Here is a 20,531-nt window from a genome sequence, read left to right on the forward strand (position 1 = left end):
AATCTCCTTTATGGCACGGTAAAGTGTAACCCAATGTAGCCATAAGATCCGTTCTACCAAAAACACAAGAATTACGCAAGGACCCTAACGATCTAAGATATTGCATTGGCTTGAGAGAAGGTGGGAACTCTTAGAGACCTGCGCGGCATAGACAAGTGCGGCCAGCGAACATTGTACTCTAGACAGATTGCGCTATGGCTGTATTCAGATATCCCGAACGCCATCGTGTGAAAATGCGTCCAGACGTTGGCCCGCGTAAGAGTAGCGTGAGCGATTCAAATTTATTCAAAACATATGTTAAATTGAGATATTGTGTCAGGTCCACATATATATATATGGACCGCGCGATGATCATTCTCAAATGTAGAGTTTCGTTTGAAGAAGCAATATTTTCCTATATATATATACATTGATATCTTGAAGTCTAGAAGGCCTGGGAGCAGGTCTTACGCTAGATCATACCAAGGCAGTTTTTGTAGCAGTAGAAACCTCTCGGCCTAAACACCGTCATGATCATTGTTGTTTTTACTATAGATAAAATTTTCATGCCACAACCTGGATCTGCATTATCGTAATGCCCGTCACAAACATGTACACAGAACTATTATGTAATGAACATCTCATTTCGACTACAAGTTCTATAATTAGCTTTCGGTATTACTCATTCAGCATTATAATTAGTATCATAGCTCTCATTATAGCAAAAAGAGCCTAGGGCGAACTACTGCAAGATCTTTGAATAGACTAGGTGTCGACGTGTCTCCCACTGAGCTTTGCGAAGATAGTGAAAACCTTGGCAATCGCCTCGCTTAAACGTGCGTTCACTAAATGAGGTTTGCGCATTTTCAAACACATCTGGCCGCTCAGGTCGGTGTCGACTTTTTTTTTAAAGAGTCCTTGTCTATCGTTGCTGTTGCTGAAATGCAACGGTCTGCATAGACGTACGTCATATATATACATTTAGGTAGAGAAAGATAGTCCAGTGTTAATTGCCGAGACTAATGCTAAATAATCCCCATAGGTTTGGGTATCATCCATTAGATACATCCTTTCAGGCCACTAATCTACCAGCTTCTGTTACTCGTGTCTTTCTTCCATCGCTCATACAGTGGCCGCGAGCCTCTTAGGACCTCTCATCTGATAATACTGCTTAGCCCGTTTGCCGGCGGCGTTGTTCATGCCACCTTGCCTATCATCAGATAACTAACGTAATGATATAACCCGCTATTGTACGTTCATGTTTTTTGATTCTGGCTCGCCGGATCGACAACAACAATGACAAATTACAAAGGGGAGACTCGAGAAAGCCACGGTAGTATAGGCAAACCAGAAGGCGGTGAACGCAACGAGATTAGCAGCTCATCCTCAAATAGTATAGCAAAACTTTTTGCAAATTCAGATTTCCACTCCACACCCTAGCAGCTATTTCGGTGAGCGACAACGACACCACACTGTTTGCTGTACAGTGGCCCCCGCGGCCAACGTTTACAATACTACAACCGTTTCCCAGTTATGGCTCCTAGTTTTTTTTACGCTGCAGACCGGATGAGCAGAACTGACGCTGACCGGCGGCGCCCAAAGCTGCAATTGTTACTCGGCCCTTAGCGATCAGCCAGCGGTCAGCAACGATCAACTAGAACCTTTGTCATTGTTGCTTTCATACGTTGGCTTTTGAGGACGTCAGAAGGAGTATCTGTGGTCCGGTGAGAGCCCGCGTCCGCCTGAAGCCTGCATACGTAAATACATGCATGCTCGTAGCTTCATGCGTACGCTGCGCTACTACCAGCAACGGTCGCGTAAAGCAACGAGAGTATCAAGGCAGACATGGCCTTTAGGGATGTCAGTGGAATTCGTCTACTCAACCAGATTAGGGTTGATATCGCTGGGCGGCTGACGAGCGGGCGGTCTTTATGTTCCTTAGCTTTTGCTGCCCTTATTTTTTTTAAGAAGATCACGGTCAAGTTGATGGAGACGCTGATAGTGGCTGTCGGGGCCGGTGAGCGAAACAAACTTCCAATATCTGTGAGGATGAGTCGTGCCTTCTGTGGCACTGTATCTAAAATTTATGTTTTTCGGGCCTCCGTCAATCGTTGGACGGTCCAGGCTTGTTAGGTTTTTCTATCTGACTATTAATTGTGTCGACTTATGTTAGCCTGCTAAGCAATATATCATGCCTTTGCAGCTATAGTAGAAATAGTTTTGAGCGCGGAAACTCTTTCGGACCTGATGAACATCCTTATTTCAAAAGCTGAGCCCAGAGACAAGTGTATGGCATATACGCTTTGCATTATATATACGCATGCGTAATTGAGCCTTCAATCCAAGCATGTTTGGGGAACATCTTTTCTTGTTGCGGGTTAATGCTGTACTATCGAAGCAGTTAGACGTTCTAGCATGGAGCTGTAATCATATAGAAAATGAGGCGACTTTTCCCCTTGGCCTATTATTCAAGCCTGCTAGAGAGTAAGCTATATCGTACGTTAAAACGCAAACCGTCATAATTATGTGTTGCTTTCGTTCTACTAGAAAGTTATATTATTGAAGCAGATACTATTTACCGTTCAGGCCGGACGACTAGGAGCTCCGTGAGAATATTGTCTAGTTATAAAACTCAAACACGTGTTATGATTACGTATTGGCCTTTTAATATGAACGATGCTTCTATTGACTGTGGCCTAGAAATAGGACTTAAGGCAGACACAATCTGTGCAGGGCATTCGAGTGATGTGTTCGTACAAATAATCCACCCGTCAACGGGAATCATTCGAATCCTGTGTCCCTTTCGACATAAGGAAAACACTCGTTTAAAACAGAATTAACTCATTAGAAGCTGACCAATCAATACCGTCTAATCAATAAACCAGAAGCTAGATAGGTGAAGTAAAATTACCTTTGTTCTGGTTCCTTGTTTGGAATATGTTGGGTACAACACTATAATTCGATTATCTAGCTCTGAGCTACGCATCTAGGTACCTGTACACTGAGAACGAAATCTCTCAGACTTCGTCTCAGAAATGATTCACTTATCTAGCTGACCCCCACGTTAGGAAAGAGGAGTTTAAAAGTAGTTATTGTACGTAAGCAAACGCGCTATGTGTTTATGCAAGTTATTTCTAGCCCAGCATTTAATGTGTGAAAGCTAAATCTCGATCATTTAATCTGTATAATGGTGTATATATACCTGTGTGTATATATTACAACACAGCACGGAACTTTTCTAGTTAGGATATTAGCATACAAGTTAGAGGTAAACAGTGATGTTACATAGAAGACCTATCCTTATCTTTGTCACACGGAAGCTATGCTATTGTGACGGAACGCATCAGTGAAACGAGACAGCGCAGCCTTCGAATGAGTTCAAGCTTTTTTCTTAAGCTCTCTAATTCCTAGGACACGCCTGCCTAAATTCCGGCCATACCTTCGCATGTAACATTCCTTTGCATACAGTAATGCCACCTTTGCACGTCCTTGATGCCCGAGATGTTGACATATTTCGAGGGCAGAAAAGCGAAACAAGCACAGGCATCATCCTGAAACCAACCGTCTTCGATGGTGTTTGTAACTTTTTTTTAATTAAAATTTGGCTTAACAATTTGGTAAATATTGTATTTCCAGAAAAATCTTATTGATATAATTCAGCTCATGATTGAAAAGCATTTACCTCTAAAAGGATAATGAACAACAAAACGTGCGGCGTCCATTCAGCGTAGCGACGTTACATAAGCATCTTTCTAGCTCTCAGTGGAAAAAGTACTCGGGAGTCAAAGGAAGCATTGGTTTGTATCGAGTCAGTATGGTAAACATGTTGCAGAAGTGACGCATTATACTTTCCTTCGTAACTAATAGACTAAGCTTTTTTTAAAGCAATCGGCATAGTGCATACTGTGATAATATGTTGCAATCGCCAACATTTGACCGGGCCATTTCTCCATAAGTAATTTCTTCCGCTTGAGCTCAAAAGCCAAAAGATGCAAATCAAAGCAGAAATATGCACCACCCCATTGAGCAGGTCGTTTGCATTGGCGGCCAAGTCCTTACTTCCTACCGGACCGTTTGCTACCTATGTATTGTGACTTTGTCACATCATTTCTTCTTTTTGCCGCCTTGTGAGACTTCGAGGATCAGGATTTGGATAGATCTTAGTTCCTTCGCCGGTAATCATTCTCATTTGTGATTATACAGATTCCTGTTGCTTTTGCTGGAGGTAGGTAGCGCTGACACTGCCATTGCTATTACTGCCCTTATGAAAACAAGATGGCTGCCCGCCCTCTGCACCTCCTTGTCATGACGATAGCAGCTTCGTCGATCCATTTGATAACGTATGTATATTGGCTAAAGTGTTTCTTGCGTAAGCGGCGTTACCAGTCTTGTCTTGCTGCCCAGTGGCCTCCCGAGTCCATGGTAAGAAGGGACCGGCGCTAACAAAAGCGGATTAGAAGCTGTACAGGTGTTTAGTCTGGCTAACGAATAGACATCGAATTACGTGCATCGTGTGCAAAATGTATGATACATAGGCAATAAGCACGCTGACACACCTGACGGCGACATGCACGAGGTGACGTCATTGAGCTTTTTTCCGCGTACTATGATGTGATTTCGCAGACCCTCATCGAAACGAACCGAAAATATATATGTACGCTTATTTCTTTTAGCCGCTAAATAACTTGAGGAGGAATCACTCCGCTTCGCTGTTCGATACTCATAATGTCTACATCTTACATAGTAAGATTACAAGGTAAGGTAAATAGAAGGCGCGATACCAGTTTCACGCGCTAAATGCATTATGAACACAATTGCTTCTATAACAGCGTAGCCGTTCCATCGAAATTATCTGGCAGTTAGTTAGTGCACGTTCGTTAGCAATTAAGCAAATTCAGAAGGTAAACCTAAAAAAAGGCCCCTATTTACAAACAAACAGGCCTGCCACGAATCATTAACGGTAACCTACGTAGTTTGCTCCAGTTGCCCGAAATGTGAGTATATCACTGACAAATACTATCTATCAAATGTCATCGTTTAGTTGGTCTCTGTTGCGACAAGATTTCGAAGCTCGCATGGAGATTTCCCTAATTAACCAGCCCAGCGCCGCCTCAACACAGTGAAAGCGTCCGGGGTTTGTCAAAAGCAAATGAGCAACAATCAGACTCACCGGCGGTCGATCTGTCTGTCCGATTTCTGCCTTCTCTCGAAACAACTCCCTCCAGAGGGAATTAGTGAGAGAGTCAATGAAGGATAACTCTATAGGATAATGAATAATCTCATTTGTAGGTACTTGTTTATGAGACGGGACAATACACTGATACTATGAATTTTAGTATCGAGAAAAAGGTGATCAGATGACGAGAGAATGGTGTGACTTTGCAGGCGGATTACTTATCGTTCTTTATTTTAGGATTTGCTTATAACAAACTCTGTGATATTGTTGCTATAATGATGTTATCATCACAGAATTGATGCACGTTAGATGGCCTGTTAAATGTCCTATGATTATACTTTACGCAAGGCTCTTACATGAGTCGGTAGACATGAGTTCGATAGGACAAGGCGTTTTTAAAACAGATCCCTTACGCAAGAAGTAATCGTACGAAAAAAAAAAAAGCAACGAATGATTAAAGCCCAGCGTGCGACTAGAGAAAAGGCGACTGTAGACGATTGTTTCCACTAAGGGAAACCCATAGAACAATAAAAAGTAACAAAAGAAATAAATGCCAATATTATTACCATGAATATCACTACTTGCGTTTACTGGTCAATTACGAAGATCTAACGCCTTTTTAGCTTTATCAACGTCTGAGCATTTGCTTAGACACTGTGGCGGGTTATATGTCATCGTACTAAAACGAATCTCTAATAGAAAGCTTTGCAGAACAAGCGATAGATAAAGCTAGCATTAGTTCACAGTGATGAGAGACGCTTTGTAAATGGGTACACAGGAAGTAGAAAGGGCACTAAAAGTACAGGAAGATTTCGAATGTGATCGGCATATTTATAGTATTTACGACATTTATACTGAAAACGATTATTCTAGCCGCTCGAGCAGAATGGGTCGGTGAGCACCAGTATCTATCTTCAGCTATTCCGATGCAGCCCAGACCCATTCTCCCAAAGTAGTGTTATCAAATGCCACATTTTCTACCAGAAACGATGTATTTCGATCGTATATACACTAATATGACCATTGTTACATTAGCTTTGTGCTATAGACAGAGGCTGTGCTCATAGAGCTGAAAGTTTATTGACGTTTTTCGAGGCAGGACAAAAGGCTTAACTATGATTAACGGCTGTCCTATATATTATGGAGGTAACAGTGGATCAATGGTTTTTAGTTAAATCGTCCGCGCTACCCATTGATAATAGTATAGTTGGAAATGCAGATCGTTACGATTACGGATTCTACACGTACATATCAATGTCATTCAGTTGCCACCTTTTATTCTGATTAATGAACTATCCGGTCGTTTCTCCTATTATACTACTATTATTATATATAGTTGTCTGTCGTGCCTTCCAATTTTTTTAATTTTATGGATCAGTGGAGATATTCGCACGGGGAGCCCTTATACATTTTTTCATAACTCTATCACCGATTTATTTTCATTTATACCAAGATCCAGCCGTTCCCTGTGTTCAAGAGGCGAGCATAATGCACGGCTTATACCCATGAGAACTTCCTTAGTTCTTTCATAACACCGCCGCCCATATGTTATAGTCACGTATGTCAAATTTTCAAAAAAATACCACCTTCAAAAAACGTGATGCCATCCACTTAAAGCAGCTTACGGTGCTCACATACATTTGTAATACTCCGACGAACGAAAGTAATATGCAGTCTAGAAATTGACACGTTTATAGCAACATAGTAAAAGAAAAAACATGATAGTTCGGAAGAGACTATGGGTAATTTTCGCACAGGCTCTTGTCGATAAGCTAAAATTTTCAGGTTTCATGTCCTTCGAGTTTAAAATGCATGCTTAAAGTATGCTTAAAGCGTCTCGGTGACTATATGATGTACGAGATCTTAAAGGCGCTAGCATGTGAATGCTATGAACGTGGCCTTACCTTTGTCGTTTCTCATAAATTTAACGTAACCAGGCTCGGCAAATAGACGTAGCGCGAATCTAACCAGCCACACGTCTTAAAATTAGTTTTTAATCAATTCCCTCTCTCACGCACATACACACACTCTCTCCTATATATATATATATCGGATCAACGTGCAGTCTATCCGTACCCCATACATCACACGGTCCGATACTTGATATTAGTCTACCTCTCGCCACAGACCATATAGCATACCTGTTATTTCATTCGTATCGACGGTCACAGAATAGGTCGGCTCTCAGCTTCTGTTTACTTACCTAACATTTTTACGACAGCCCTCTTCGAACCACCACCGGTGTGTCTGGGCGTTTTGCAACTTGTCCGTATACTCCCGTTTTCATCACGGCAGCTCTGCTGCTGTTGCTGCAACTGTTGTCGATTATGCTGGTGATGCTGTCGGGTATCTGGCGAAACGTCACCCCTGGTCCCCGCACTCGCCGATCTTCTCAGCTGCAAACCGATGAGCACATACAGAACTACGATGACGGTTAGCGGCATGATAAAAAATAGTACCGTTGATATCAAGAACATGTTCGGTAGAAAATTATTCACAACTGTACAGATGCCATCCTCGTTTAAACCATACTGTGCAACGATCGGATAGGCACTCGTCGCTGCAGCAATCCATACGATTAAGATGGTCTTCACAGCGCGTTCCAATGTTGACACTCTGAAAACAATGAGCTGGTGTTGCGCGAGTACATTCGTTATATATATATCTATATATATGTATATAAGCTATATAGCTTCCAGCCGCTAAGCTTACAGGGGAAAACGACGTGAAAATAACACTAGCAAAAACTAGGGTGCCAATTAGAAAGGTCGACCGCCAGTTAATATTGAATTCTGCCTAAACAATAACTAGCTGCTGTTATGCGGATACCTGCTATCGTCTGAAGCGACTCCTAATTACGCATTTTTAACAACATCAATTTCCTAATAATTACTATAGGTATGGGCGTGTATGCTGGGCGTAAAACTGCTTCTTATCGAATTTACCTGTGTGCCCTGAGCGGGTGACAGATGGCGACGTAACGCTCCATAGTGAACGCTGTTATTGTAAGTATCGAAGCGTCCGTCGCCGTCTCTGACAGAAACCCTCTTGCTATGCAGAACGTATAGCTGACCTTCTGTTCGGACGCCCATAACTGTATGGTATCGTTTGGCAAACCCAGCAACAGTAAAAGCAAGTCCGAGATTGATAACGAGAATAGGTAGTAGTTCGTTGCCGTATGCATGTACCGATTGAGCGCGATTACAAGACATGTGCAGATGTTGCCAAACACCCCCGTGATGAAAATCACACTATAAAAAATAGTCATGGTGATTTTCTCGGATATGACACGCTCGTCCTGCATTTCTGCTTCGGCCGTTGTTACGAAGTGATTGCTGCTGTTTAATACGGATACCGCCATCGCCAACAGCTCCTCGCTAAGGTTTCGCTGAGCAATAGTGCTTAGGTTACCACCCGCCATCATGGCGAACAAGGCCATAGTGATGTTGTTTGACGCTGGCCGTAAATAATGGCTATGTTCTTGAGCAGGCTCCATGCTCGTCTCTCTATTTAGCACGGTATAGTTGTCGATTAAGTATTGTGCAGTAGAGGGTGGCTCGAGGAAGCTACCCAAGTGCAGATCCTCCAGGTTAGGTACAGCCTGACAAACTTTCAGTACGGCACGGTGATTATGGAATGTTGGGATGCTAATCCCAGAATGTTATCAAATCTGTTACTTGGTTGACTACGATGATATCAATTCTCGTATTTTCTTTGAACGTTAAATGTACACCGTCCTCGGACACGCTAGAAGACTGCTACGGATATTTCACACCGAGCTTAGGGAAGCAGTGCACGGAAAACTCCTCTGATTCAACACAGCCGACTTGATATCGAATTGACATTATGAAATTGAGGTATCCACAACGTTTTTAGGCACTGATCTTCACTTGTCCACAAAACTGTCATTGCTGAATTTCGCATTGAAGGTATATTTACAGCCTGTACGAGAACTAAGCTTCACAACGTACCACTATAGTTCACACGGCTGAATGATGCTTAGAACGATGCACTGTCCTTGAGCCACTACACTTCAAAGAACTCTCTTTGAGTCAGCACCGATTTTTCACGTTTTTCCGGCTAGCAGGTCACAGCTTGCGCTTCCCACGCACCCAACTCTCTAATTGACGAGGTACTTTCGACCCTTTTACTACTGCGTATTTTAGCCGTTCTCTTGATTGGCCGATTCAGAGGTATATCTATTTTTGCTTAGCGAATTTCTGTATTGTTTGCAGAACTGAACTGAGCAAGAGCTGAATATGACTTAGAGAAATGCTGTTTTTTGTTTCGTTGTGTCGTCATTATTAGTTAACGTTTTACACGACTGCTATACATTCTGCTATCTGTTCTTTACACGTAGTCGTTATCCTTTCGATTGTGTCATCCCGGGACTAGTTGGGCTGTTTGTTTACCCATGATAACCGTCTCTCCAGTGACAAAACCGTCTATATGTACTGTAACTTAAAGAAACCCTGTCCTGCTCAACGCTGCTTCATTTAATTTCTTTGAACTGCGATAGAAATAATCTTCGAAGTATTCGTAACTCCTGCCGCTGCCGATTTTCCACCCGCTCGCCTGACAGGTGATAGCTTGGACGTCCTGGGGCGACGATATCGACGTGTTAGGTGTAGCAACCGTGGGCATTTATCGGCATCTTGCGTTACGTTATACCGCTATTGACAATTCATTTTAACAGTGACTTTGGTCAAGTAGAAACATAGCAGCTTATTGCTTTCTGGTTCAGATTTTCCTGAGTGCTGGATATTGACGTGTCGAACGCTTCTGCCATAACCGAAAGTATTTCCCTACGTCGGTTAGAGGCACTTGTTTCGCCGTTATGCGTTATTGTTGCTGTTGCGTATGCTACTACAAATCGTCGAAATGGCCAAACAAAGTGTCAAAAGGGAAACTTTTGAAGATAAACTGTACTCAGGTCACCTAGCAGCCTATTGGCAGCCTCGTACTCGGTGCGGCACATACCTAACTCACCTTAAACAGGCACTGATAGGATTTTGGGCGAGGTCAGGCCATGTGGCCAGCCCAGATCACGGAATATTGAAACTCAATTAGGAAGTCTTTGTTCGAATTTGGTAAAAATTCCCTCCTAGTTCAAAGTAGGCCTGTGAGCTTAATATAACTTTTAGATAAGCGATACATATTTCTAGTCAACGACGGCGCTTTGACGCATGTGGAAAGTCATCGTTGGTTAAAAGAAGTCATTAGCGTCAGGAACAGCGTCAGCGTACACTGCAATAATGCTCTAGGGTCGAAATAGTAATCTGAGCAAAAAACTATCATATTTTTAGCTTTGACAACTTCAGACCCTGTATGTTTTCATCGGAGTTCAAAACTTTCAACCTTTTAGCCTGTCGTTTTAACGCTGTCAGAAATCTCTTCTGTCTACTGGAGACGCTCCGTGGTACAAGGGTTCGTATCGGGATGCGCAATTTTTCTTGACGACTTGCAAAACCCCGATTGACGGTTGCCCAACTAAGGATAGAATAGGTTGGGTTCTTTGAACCGCGACCATCGAATCAATAACGAGTAATCAATAGCCTGGAGGCCGAATAATGCTTTGGGATTTCGATAATTATTCGGTAATGGAGAGAGTGGTAAATGTCTTCTAAATGCCGCTATCTGCTTCGGTCACTCACAAAGGACAACGTAAACGCCGCGTTATATCCATCACCGTGGTACAATTGATCATACGCGAGCTTCGTTCGCCTTCTTTAACGGATAACTTTTATTTGACCCGAGTCGACACCTATCGTCGTCTGTACACAAGTTACCAATACTTTCTTTTCCTGAGGCCCTACGCTATCCGAATACCGGAAAACGGAACTTCGTTGTAAGAATAACACACGCTTGTACGCGTTGTACACTTCAAGTGCATAATCTTCCTTTTGAAGAATGTTTCGAAGCGCCCTCAACAAAGATATGGCTCCTTATTTTCTTTACCAGTTAATCTGTATTATATGCATAGCCACTAGTGGACAATTAACAATTAAAAGTTAATGCTCCAATGGCTATCAATGACGTGCAGAAACTACATGTAAATACTTCTATGAAGGGCGCTGATTACTTAGGCTGATTCTGGTAACAGTTCTGCCACAGACAACTCCAGCTCAAATGCCAAGATTTTGAGCCAACTCGGATCCCCTTCGCTTAGGGGTTTACCACAACCGTATGAAACTATTTCGTTTAGTATTCCGTAGTATAAGGACCGCTGGACTGGTCCTACCGAGCACAGGTATTATGCGTCCTTGTCAATACACCAAAACAAAATGACCCGCAACTTATTAGCACCAACTAAAATTATATTCGCCTATCACAGATAAACGAAAAGTACAAACAGAAAAATTGAACGGTTTAGAATCGTAATCTTTAGTGCAGTCTTACAAACGCGAGTTCAGTCATTGTCCTTGTTAATGATTTACGTATGAGCGACGCTGAGACAAACGTTGCCGATTGATTCCGCGCGCTATAAAACGATTAGAAAAAAGTTACTTAATTCTCTTCGTTGTACTTAACAATGCACTGGCACCTTCCATAGCTGGTTTTTTTCTTCACAGTTCACACACCTCGATACTTATAGCGGCCTATTGGTACTGTCGCTACTATTGCAGGACACTTTCCCTGCGTGCCTACCTTTCTCCCGCCGATCGTGTAGCTACAGCTAGCCTCAAGCAACGTGCCTTGCTTAGGGTCGCAATCTTGTTGAGAAGCTTAAAAAAGCCTTTAACTTCTGAGACAACTACTATCAGTGTTGTCAGATCACCGGTATAGTGAGCGGCGATTATCGTTACCAATCGCGCTAACGGAGTAACTAGCACAGTTGCAATTGCTTCGACAAGTCCAACATTTGCGGTCACAGACACACACAATAGACTGCGACAGATAAACGAAGTCAAATGGATGGACATACACAAGAATATCCTAAGTGTTTTCGACCCTGGTCAGTGTCTTCTCCGAATCAGCGTTAGCAGAACTGTTGGCAGTAGCGTTGCCTTGAGTCGCTGGCCATTTTGACCGTTACTTCGTATGAGATCTGCCTGATGATCTGGTGGCGGCATTCAGTGCTTCGACAAGAACTAAGACAGACTCACGAGCAGTAGTTGTTGCTCTGGCGGCATCAACAGGAGTAGTAAAAATAGCAGAAGAACCATAAATTGTCTCTCCACTACAGCAGGCATGTCGGCTATAAGTACTTACTAAGGTCCATGTTATTGTTGATAACTAATGTTTGTTGCCGATTAAAGCAGCACTCGTTTTTTTACTATACTCGATGTTACCAGCGCTGCTGTTGTAAAGGCCGTGGCACTTTCGGTCGTTATTTCCAGTAAACAGACGTCGTACCGTTTGTGAGTAAAGTAAGCGAACTACAACAACATCGAGTCCGTCGTTTGCCCTATCTTGGTCACTGTTGCCTCTGCGAACGAAGCCCGCGTTGCGGCGCCTCTACATCAGCCGAGTGCAAACGCAGGCTCTGCCAAAACTGCTACGCCGTCGTCATCGCCGCCGCCGCCGCCGCCGCCGCCATCGTCGCCGCTGATGTTCTTCGTGTTGGGTGCGCGCACTGACTTCTCCGGCACTCTCCACTCCTTTCCAAAGCGCTCTTCCTCAAACCACTTACCAAGGCGGGTGGCGTTCGGGCAGGTGGCTGCTGCTACTCTGCTTTCGACCAGACTTAGTTGACGAGCTTGAAAGCTGAGGGTAGGTCTATGACAAGCCTTACCATTATGCCATGGTGGGCAGCATTGCATACCCGGTTTAGGCGGTCCCTTCCCTCCGCTTGGTTCCTTGTTTCCCTTTCTTACTGGTGAGGTTTTCGTCGTGGAGGTCCGGCTTGGCATAGCCCGAACAGATCGGTGCACAGCCACACGATGGCCGCAGCTGTTCTGTGTTCCTCGCTTCATTCCCTTTCTTTTAGCACTTTAATATTCTTCAACGGCGCTCATGGCGACCTCTGGTGAGCGACGATGCAAATGAATAGCACGTACGGAAACCCATTTTGTTATCATGCTGGGGCCGATAGAGATAATGTCAAAGGGAAAATCGTGCTGCATTTGATGTAGGTGAGCAAGGGGCTTCCGGCTGAAAATTCCGTGTCGTGATGAAAGGCTTTTTTGAGCTCCGCAAAAAATCTGCCATGGAAAAGATAGCTATTACCTGTTGTTATGAAATAGCCTATTTTAACACTGTCGACCGGTGTTTCGGGTCAGCAAAGCAGTCTTTTAGCGCAGAACTCTATCTTAACCCTGTCGGTACCTACCTGACAAAGGTCCACCGCACGCGTTGAATCGAAAACACAGTTTGGTAACATTCAGTGCCTTAAGGAATTTGTCACCAAAAATGCTATTGTCCGTAGATCGGAACTTTTTTGGTTTGCATTTTGATTACGCTTACGGTGTGAGAACGCGTTAATGGGCAATGACAGCCTTTCGAAGGATCAATGGTACCGATGAGTCAAAAAACAATAAAAACAGAACTAATATATATAGTACATAATAAATATATCTATATGCAACACAGGCATCTATAATAATAAATACGAGATGCCACACAGATAAATAAAGCTGCCTAGAATCACAAATATGATAGTATTATACCACTTGTATATATTTTGGGAAAAATAAATGAGAAATAATTTAATTTTATTGTCTTAAATTGTATTCCAAAATGCTTGGCCGTTTATTTAAGAAATACAGTACAAAGAGGCGAACATAGCAAAATCATACTTATGGTAAATTTGGATCTCGAGCTGGAAGGTCGTAAGTGCGATGTGTGATTTCACACTAAGTAATGACCTTTGACATTCTCTATAATGCTTGTCTAGTTAAATCAAGTTAAATGTGTTTATATACAAATAAAAAAAGCAAGTTAATTTATGATTCTTTTGCAAAATTAACTTGAAGCTTCCTCAACCAACTTTACATCTCTTAAAGTTGGAAATTTTCGAGTAATAAAGAGGTAATCCGATAGGCTCACATAATTACGAATGCCCAGCGTAGGCGAAACGAAGCATTTTTTCCACGATCCATTTACATACTATTCAGTTGCATAATATCAGACAGACCTCACGCATTACCCATAGACAATTGTCGATAACGGCTAGCCCATCGTTGGATCGTATCAACATCGTATCGAAATGCCAATTACCGTAAAAAAGTATTCGAATAAATTCAAATCTTGCCAACAAAACGGTTGATAGTGTATCTTTTGACAGGACGAGCAGTGGCACAATGCAAGGCCCGCTTTGCAAATCCAGTTGGTCGCAACTGGCTAGTTCTCCTCATCACCTCAATCCGACCTACTCACCTCTGCAACCTAATCCCGCAGGGATAAGGCTTACAAGCCGGGTAAGTCAGTCAGGCCGGCCAATCAAACAAGCCCATCCACTCGTGAATTTCAGACATGCTGTGAGGTATTTTCAAACCACCATGTCTATTAGACTCGGCGTAAACGCGTTTGTTTAACATAGAAATGCAGTAGCTGTGGATGGCGGGGGATGTGTGTATTTATGTGGTGACAGAAATCAAAATTAATGGAACGAAGATTAGCAAAGGAACCGCTTTATGGGTTCATTGATTTTACTCGCCGTTTATACCGAAATGTGTGTGTGTGTGTGGGGGGGGGGGGGGGTGGACTAGCCTTTATCATCACTGTACTCACACAGATGGACGTGACCAGATAAAATTGTTCTTGTCTGTTTACTTAGGTTTTGTATAAGTTGCAAAGTAAAGAACAATGACACACATTTTCCAGATTTAAGAGTCTTTCGAGAAAAATTGACCAAAAATCGAAAGCAGCATGGAAAGTGAGTAATCTTATCGTAACGAATAGGCATAGTAGGCTCAGATTGCGTAACATCTATCTCTTCTAGGCCAATGATCATAGCAAACGTTACTTTGACTCCGTAAGATTACCATAGATACGTTAATGTTCATACGTCAACAGGTCCGTCTTATACCATCGTAGGATACTAGCGTCTTGTTTTCACAAATACGTAGAATACCATATTTGAAGAGCTTTTCCGCTCGCTCTTTTTTCATTGCTGCCATATGAAAAGGTCCGCGTAATCGCCGTTCTGGTGTATAGCGCCACATCACAGCCGACAGATAACCAATGATACGTTACGTAACGAACCACAGCAAGTTGAACAGATCGAGTAGTTCTATATACAATTTATAGTACAACAGTTTCAATCTAAAACCGCCACTGCTCTATATACGCGAAGTAAATAGATTGGCCTTAATTTCTAGTTATAGACGCGTGGATGTGGGTCCAGCAGACGAGGCTTAACCGTAGATCTCCACCCTAATATCACAGTAGTACCCACAATTGTCGACATTTATTGGAATGAAGATTAAGCCGAGAGAGACTCTTCGAACAATCTACTCATGTTAGGATTAAAAAAACAGACGACTAAATAAACGTACACACAGGATAGACTAAGGTTCAAGTCCACTTTAATAGGGCGAAGTAGCGCGTTTTTTGAAAAATTTATGCTCATAATTTAAGATGCAGTTGCCTAAACCGTAAACGTACCGTAAAGATATTTAACTATGAACAAGCTTACCTTTTCTGCCACCCTACTTCTGCATACGTTAGTCTAGTAAATGGTACGTGGAATCATAGCGACTTCGATTGTATGAGACCTCCTCAACGGTTTTCCCTCAAACAAAAATGGGCGTGTTCGTCAACGTATACGATCATTCTCAGCTAACAGCCTTTGATAGGATAAACGAAGCTCTGTGTCGACGCGATACTATTAGGTTTCGCCTTGTGTCCCACTTCCACCAAATTATTTAAAAACGGCCAAAATGTATTCATTTCTATGACAAAATCAAAACAAAATGCCCATAGAGATTAGCTAACGATAACGAGCGAGGTGCTTGAAGACAGGCCATTGGACTGTGTAAGCATGAAGGAATACAAGATGCCTGAAGCATACTTCATTAATACAGGTAACATTGTACGAAAAGTACTTGCTTCTCTCTGTAAAATCTACACGATTGAAGTTAATGCTGAAACACAAATCTGCCAAAACGGTAGATAAAAAAAAAAAACGAATGCCATGTACAATATATCGCAAAACTAACTTTTGAATTTTGGATGCTTTGAACTATTTTACGCAGTTCCCTCTCGATAGGAAGTTGTTTTGGGCTAAGACAAGCTAGTGGAAGTTTTTTTCATAACTTTCTTAGCTTAGCCTTTTGCAGTCTTAATTAGGCACTTTAATTGGACTTTTAAGAAAACCTTACTTATATTATATATATTACAACGTTATAATTGCTAACATAACAACGTCATTTTAAAAACCCCAGATTATCATTTTACATATATATATATATATATATATATATATATATATATATATATATGTGTATATATATATATATAACAGTAAAAATGAATAATGTTCTTTTTTTCTTGCCGAGAAATTGCAGGGAACGTATAATTAGGTGTGAAACGAGGTCACGTTGAATATTTACTTGGGACACATTTGTACCTAATAACGAGCTCCATAAGGTTTCGCAAAAGTATATGCTACATCATTACAATAGTCAGGATGTTATGACATATTTGTCAATTATAATATCTCTCTCTTAGTGATAAAACTACTTGTAACTAGAAAGATTCAATGTCAGAGCCGAGCTAACTAGTGCCCAAACACGGTGCGCGTCTCCCATAATCTCTTCGAGTACAAAGTTTCTACCGATATTATCTAGAAGGAATAGACGACTCGCTTCGATCAGAAAGCTATTACGGTCGCCAGTGCTTTCACTAACGGCCGCGAGAATCGTTTGGCTTGGTGTCATCGAGTTAAATTATTCCAAATACAAACTAAAGAGCCGCTGTCGTGGCCCCGTCCGCTGAAAAAAAAAAAAAAAAAGATGATTGAAATTCGCGACGAGGAGCATTTTTGATGTTCAAGCCAAGTGCGAATATAAATTTTTTGCGTCACGCATGGAATGGGCAGCTTACCAATTTCACCCTGAACCTCTGAGGGAAGTGTTTGTATTCTTAGTGACGCAATCCTGAACGATGTTCTTTTTGATCAACGAAAAAAAATTGTCAAATTTCTAAAATGAACCGAAGAAGCTCAGCAACGCCGCGACGCCATACTGCTGAAAATGCGATAGAACCTAATATAATACATGAGATATTCTGGCATGCATGCAAGGGGCCCCCTTGTACAAACGATAAAATATCCCTATTGGTAGGTGCAAAGAAAAGGACCACGTTACTTTCTGAGGTCATCAAGGATCTATCTGATCCTTGAAGCCTGCACTTTTTACTACCTGCAGTCGACTACATTTGTGAACGCGAGACCTCGGCCGACTTTAGGACGTGGCTTTGTCGTAGCCATCCTGCTAATCCCGTACGCTTGCTAGGAATTCTGAGAACATTTACTGTCTTTATGAGCTCGTTTGGTTAATGTCTGATATCTGAACTTTCTAAATAATTTGTTCGACCCCTTCACAATAGGATAGATGGTACATTTGCTATATATAAAGGGAGCGTATTTACCAAATGTCATAACAGACGACGATCGTAGCAGTTAGCTCATTGTAGAAATTTGCGTAGAACATGAAAGACCAACTATGACACACTGCCATCGGTATAATGAAATTGTGATAAATCTACGTTCCCTGCAAGCTCTGTCGTGTTTGTTTGCGTTTCTCATTGCCTAGAAACGCTTTCTCAAAATCTATATTCAATCCACAAATCCGCCGTCGTTTCTCAACGAAAAATATCTACATGTGTAAGGAAGCGGAGAAGAGTTTACCATTCCCCAATAGATAGGCATAAAGGAACTATTCCTGCAGCGGGACAAAACAGAGCAGGATCGAAAGCCTGGACCATGTCGGTGGACCATCGGTGGCCGGTAAACGTAAGAGGTAAAGAAATGGCGCACTTTATGCCGAGCAATCCTGCGTCAACGCTCCGACCGGCAAGAACTGGTTTATTTGATAAGACTGAGAGTCTACTTTGTAGAAAGAATTTGGTATAGTAAATGGTTAAGGGACCTTGTGACTATTAATAACATTTTATTAATATATAGTGGATAATTCTGTCGTTATAAAGTACCGTCAATCGTAAGCAACGTGCGGCACAAACGCCGAGAAAGGAACGATCGACGGGTGTGTAATTGAAGTTTCTGAAAAAAAATCAAGAAGTTCAATTACTGTCTACGTACGTACGCCGGAGACGCGATATATAGATGTGTACTTTTGTATTTGTCTCTCTTCTAAGCTAAATATCATTTAATGTTTTCCCAGTACTCGTTTCTTGATCTAGAAAAACTGTATAATAGGTAAAAAACAATAGATTGGTTTTGAGGCAAGCTTTATACTGTTTTCGACTGTCGTCTCAGCGATAACTAAACTAACAATCATATGAGTAAATTAAGTTATCTGTAGACTTAATTTGATTTAACCTTTTCCTCAGATTTGCCATCCCACCGGAGAATGGAACACAAAACGACAGACGCAGACAGAAGAAACCGGTAATGGCGTTTGCTATTTTCGAGCGAGAACTCGGTCGAGTGAAGATCCAAAGATATTTCAAAATTTTTGATTTACTATAAAGACGAAAATAGTATTAATCTGTAGCATTTTTTGGATACAATTTACAAAGAGCCATTTTCGAGCCACTCATATTCAGGGAGCTAAAGGTTAGAGAATGATCACTCATGATGCAAGATTTCGATTCAGGAAAAATAGGCCCCCTGTCCAATGAAACCTAAAAATTTGCACTCCAAACAAATTATCCAACATATGTTAATGCACGTTTTTTTCAACTGCATGCTTTCCCTACACCCTACTAGCTTACCATCTCTTCTTGCAAACACGGCCTAAATGAGTGTCTAGTAACTGATTACAATACTAACGAAGATAATGGTTATGTTCCTTGCAGACTGCTTCCATAAATGACTTTTACATACTAATTCGGGCTATATTGTCGTAGAAGGACTGGCACATGGTACCACAATGTTTTGTTGAACTCAGCAAATCTTCCGATCCTAGTTTTCTCGGAGCGAACAGAATCTGCTCAGGATAATAGCGCTTTGTCTTTTCTTGATCAAACATGTTCTGAAGTATTTGACGATGGGATTTTGCCGTTCGCGATGCCGCCATGGTTCGGCGTAATGGTTTCAGCGTTGCTGTCAGATGACAAGTATAATTTTATATGAAATTTTGGTATTTCATGCAGTCGTATCGATTCTAATGAGATACGATCAAGGGTATTAAACTATTCGTATTATACTATCAGCTGTCGCTGTGTAACGCGCGTTCTTTAAGTGCATTGCAAAAATATCTAAAAATAACGAGAATGCTTCCATGATAGTTCAGCGTAGATAAAAAAAAAATAGTATCAGATATTGATTGATGGTTATGAATATGTCGAATAAAGAAAATATGTAAAAAAAATCGTTAAAATGACGCTCTATTGAGGTTAGCACCTGCTGATGCGATTGCCGTACAGTTTCCTAGGTATTTTGAAAAAACCTCAGGTAAGTTCAGCGAGACCCACTACGGTTGGGCTCCTTAGGGGGTTTTTTCGACGATATATCTAAAAATAGGGATTCCGAGGACTTGTTCGCAGAAGATAAATAATTAATAACGTTGCATAAAAGCATATTTTTGTGGAAGTGTCACACAAATGTGCGAGTAGCAAACTGTTTTACAGGTCATTGTCGTCGAATATTTTTCTCTAGAATAGGACCTTTTACTTATTTAATATAATATAAGTTAAATCGCGCAGTATAAGCTTCAATTATAGTTAATGTATGTACTTCGCGCATTTTAGTCTAAAAGCTGTATCAAACGTAACTGAATGCAGAAGCCAATTTTATCCTATGCAGTTAATACTTTAAAATATGCTAGCTGAATTGGGCTCCCAAATACACTAATAGGTGCCTTACACAGGAGCTTAAATGTTGAGGATTTTTAAACTTAATCATCATTTAGACGTACATTTTAGGCCTTCCAGTACTTTTGGTCAGACTTCAACGGGGTCCGTAAGATTTCAATAAACGAAGCTTTTTTAGATACGTTTTAAGTTATTTATGTGTTTCGCTTAAATGTTAATTCGATTACGCATTTTTCCCCACCGACACTGACTTTGCAATATTTTTAACCAACACATTAATTCGGTCAACAAAGAAAAAAAAGTAAACTTCAAAAAGTAACTTTTCAGCCTGCCCACGTTACCCAGCTGTTTCGTTTAAATATTGGCGCGCTATTTCTTTTAGCCGTCCTCCGTTTGTTGCGTGCTCAACATTTTGGCAGAGCTTGTGAATAGCCGCTTCCAACGCGATTAGGTCACAAGGGTGAAAATTTACATATTGAGAACTGCTATTTTTAGT

General features: G+C 41.5%; 2 protein-coding genes across 3 annotated transcripts in view; one reads left to right on the plus strand and one right to left on the minus strand.

Annotated features, from left to right (window-relative positions):
• Positions 1 to 13,852, minus strand: part of LOC111269471 (pyrokinin-1 receptor) — a 36,431-nt gene extending 22,579 nt beyond the window's left edge. Inside the window, exons 1-2 of one of the 2 annotated variants that reach the window (XM_022849092.2) lie at positions 8,101 to 13,852; positions 7,359 to 7,771 (exon numbers count right to left, since the gene is read on the minus strand). In XM_022849092.2, the coding sequence (XP_022704827.1) occupies positions 7,359 to 7,771; positions 8,101 to 8,651 (964 nt within the window). In that variant the 5' untranslated portion in view covers positions 8,652 to 13,852. The remainder of the gene's footprint in view (positions 1 to 7,358; positions 7,772 to 8,100) is intronic. The other variant, XM_022849091.2, reaches the window with a different exon arrangement.
• The window catches only part of LOC111269480 (uncharacterized), a 25,873-nt gene extending 6,182 nt beyond the window's left edge, over positions 1 to 19,691 (plus strand). The window contains exons 4-6 of the mRNA XM_022849104.2: positions 14,382 to 14,514; positions 18,611 to 18,668; positions 19,079 to 19,691. Of these exons, the coding sequence (XP_022704839.1) occupies positions 14,382 to 14,514; positions 18,611 to 18,668; positions 19,079 to 19,095 (208 nt within the window). The 3' untranslated portion in view covers positions 19,096 to 19,691. The remainder of the gene's footprint in view (positions 1 to 14,381; positions 14,515 to 18,610; positions 18,669 to 19,078) is intronic.
• The last annotated feature ends 840 nt before the right edge of the window (positions 19,692 to 20,531 follow it).

Source organism: Varroa jacobsoni, unplaced genomic scaffold, assembly GCF_002532875.2.
Source record: "Varroa jacobsoni isolate VJ856 unplaced genomic scaffold, vjacob_1.0 scaffold_1388, whole genome shotgun sequence".
NCBI lineage: Eukaryota > Metazoa > Arthropoda > Arachnida > Mesostigmata > Varroidae > Varroa > Varroa jacobsoni.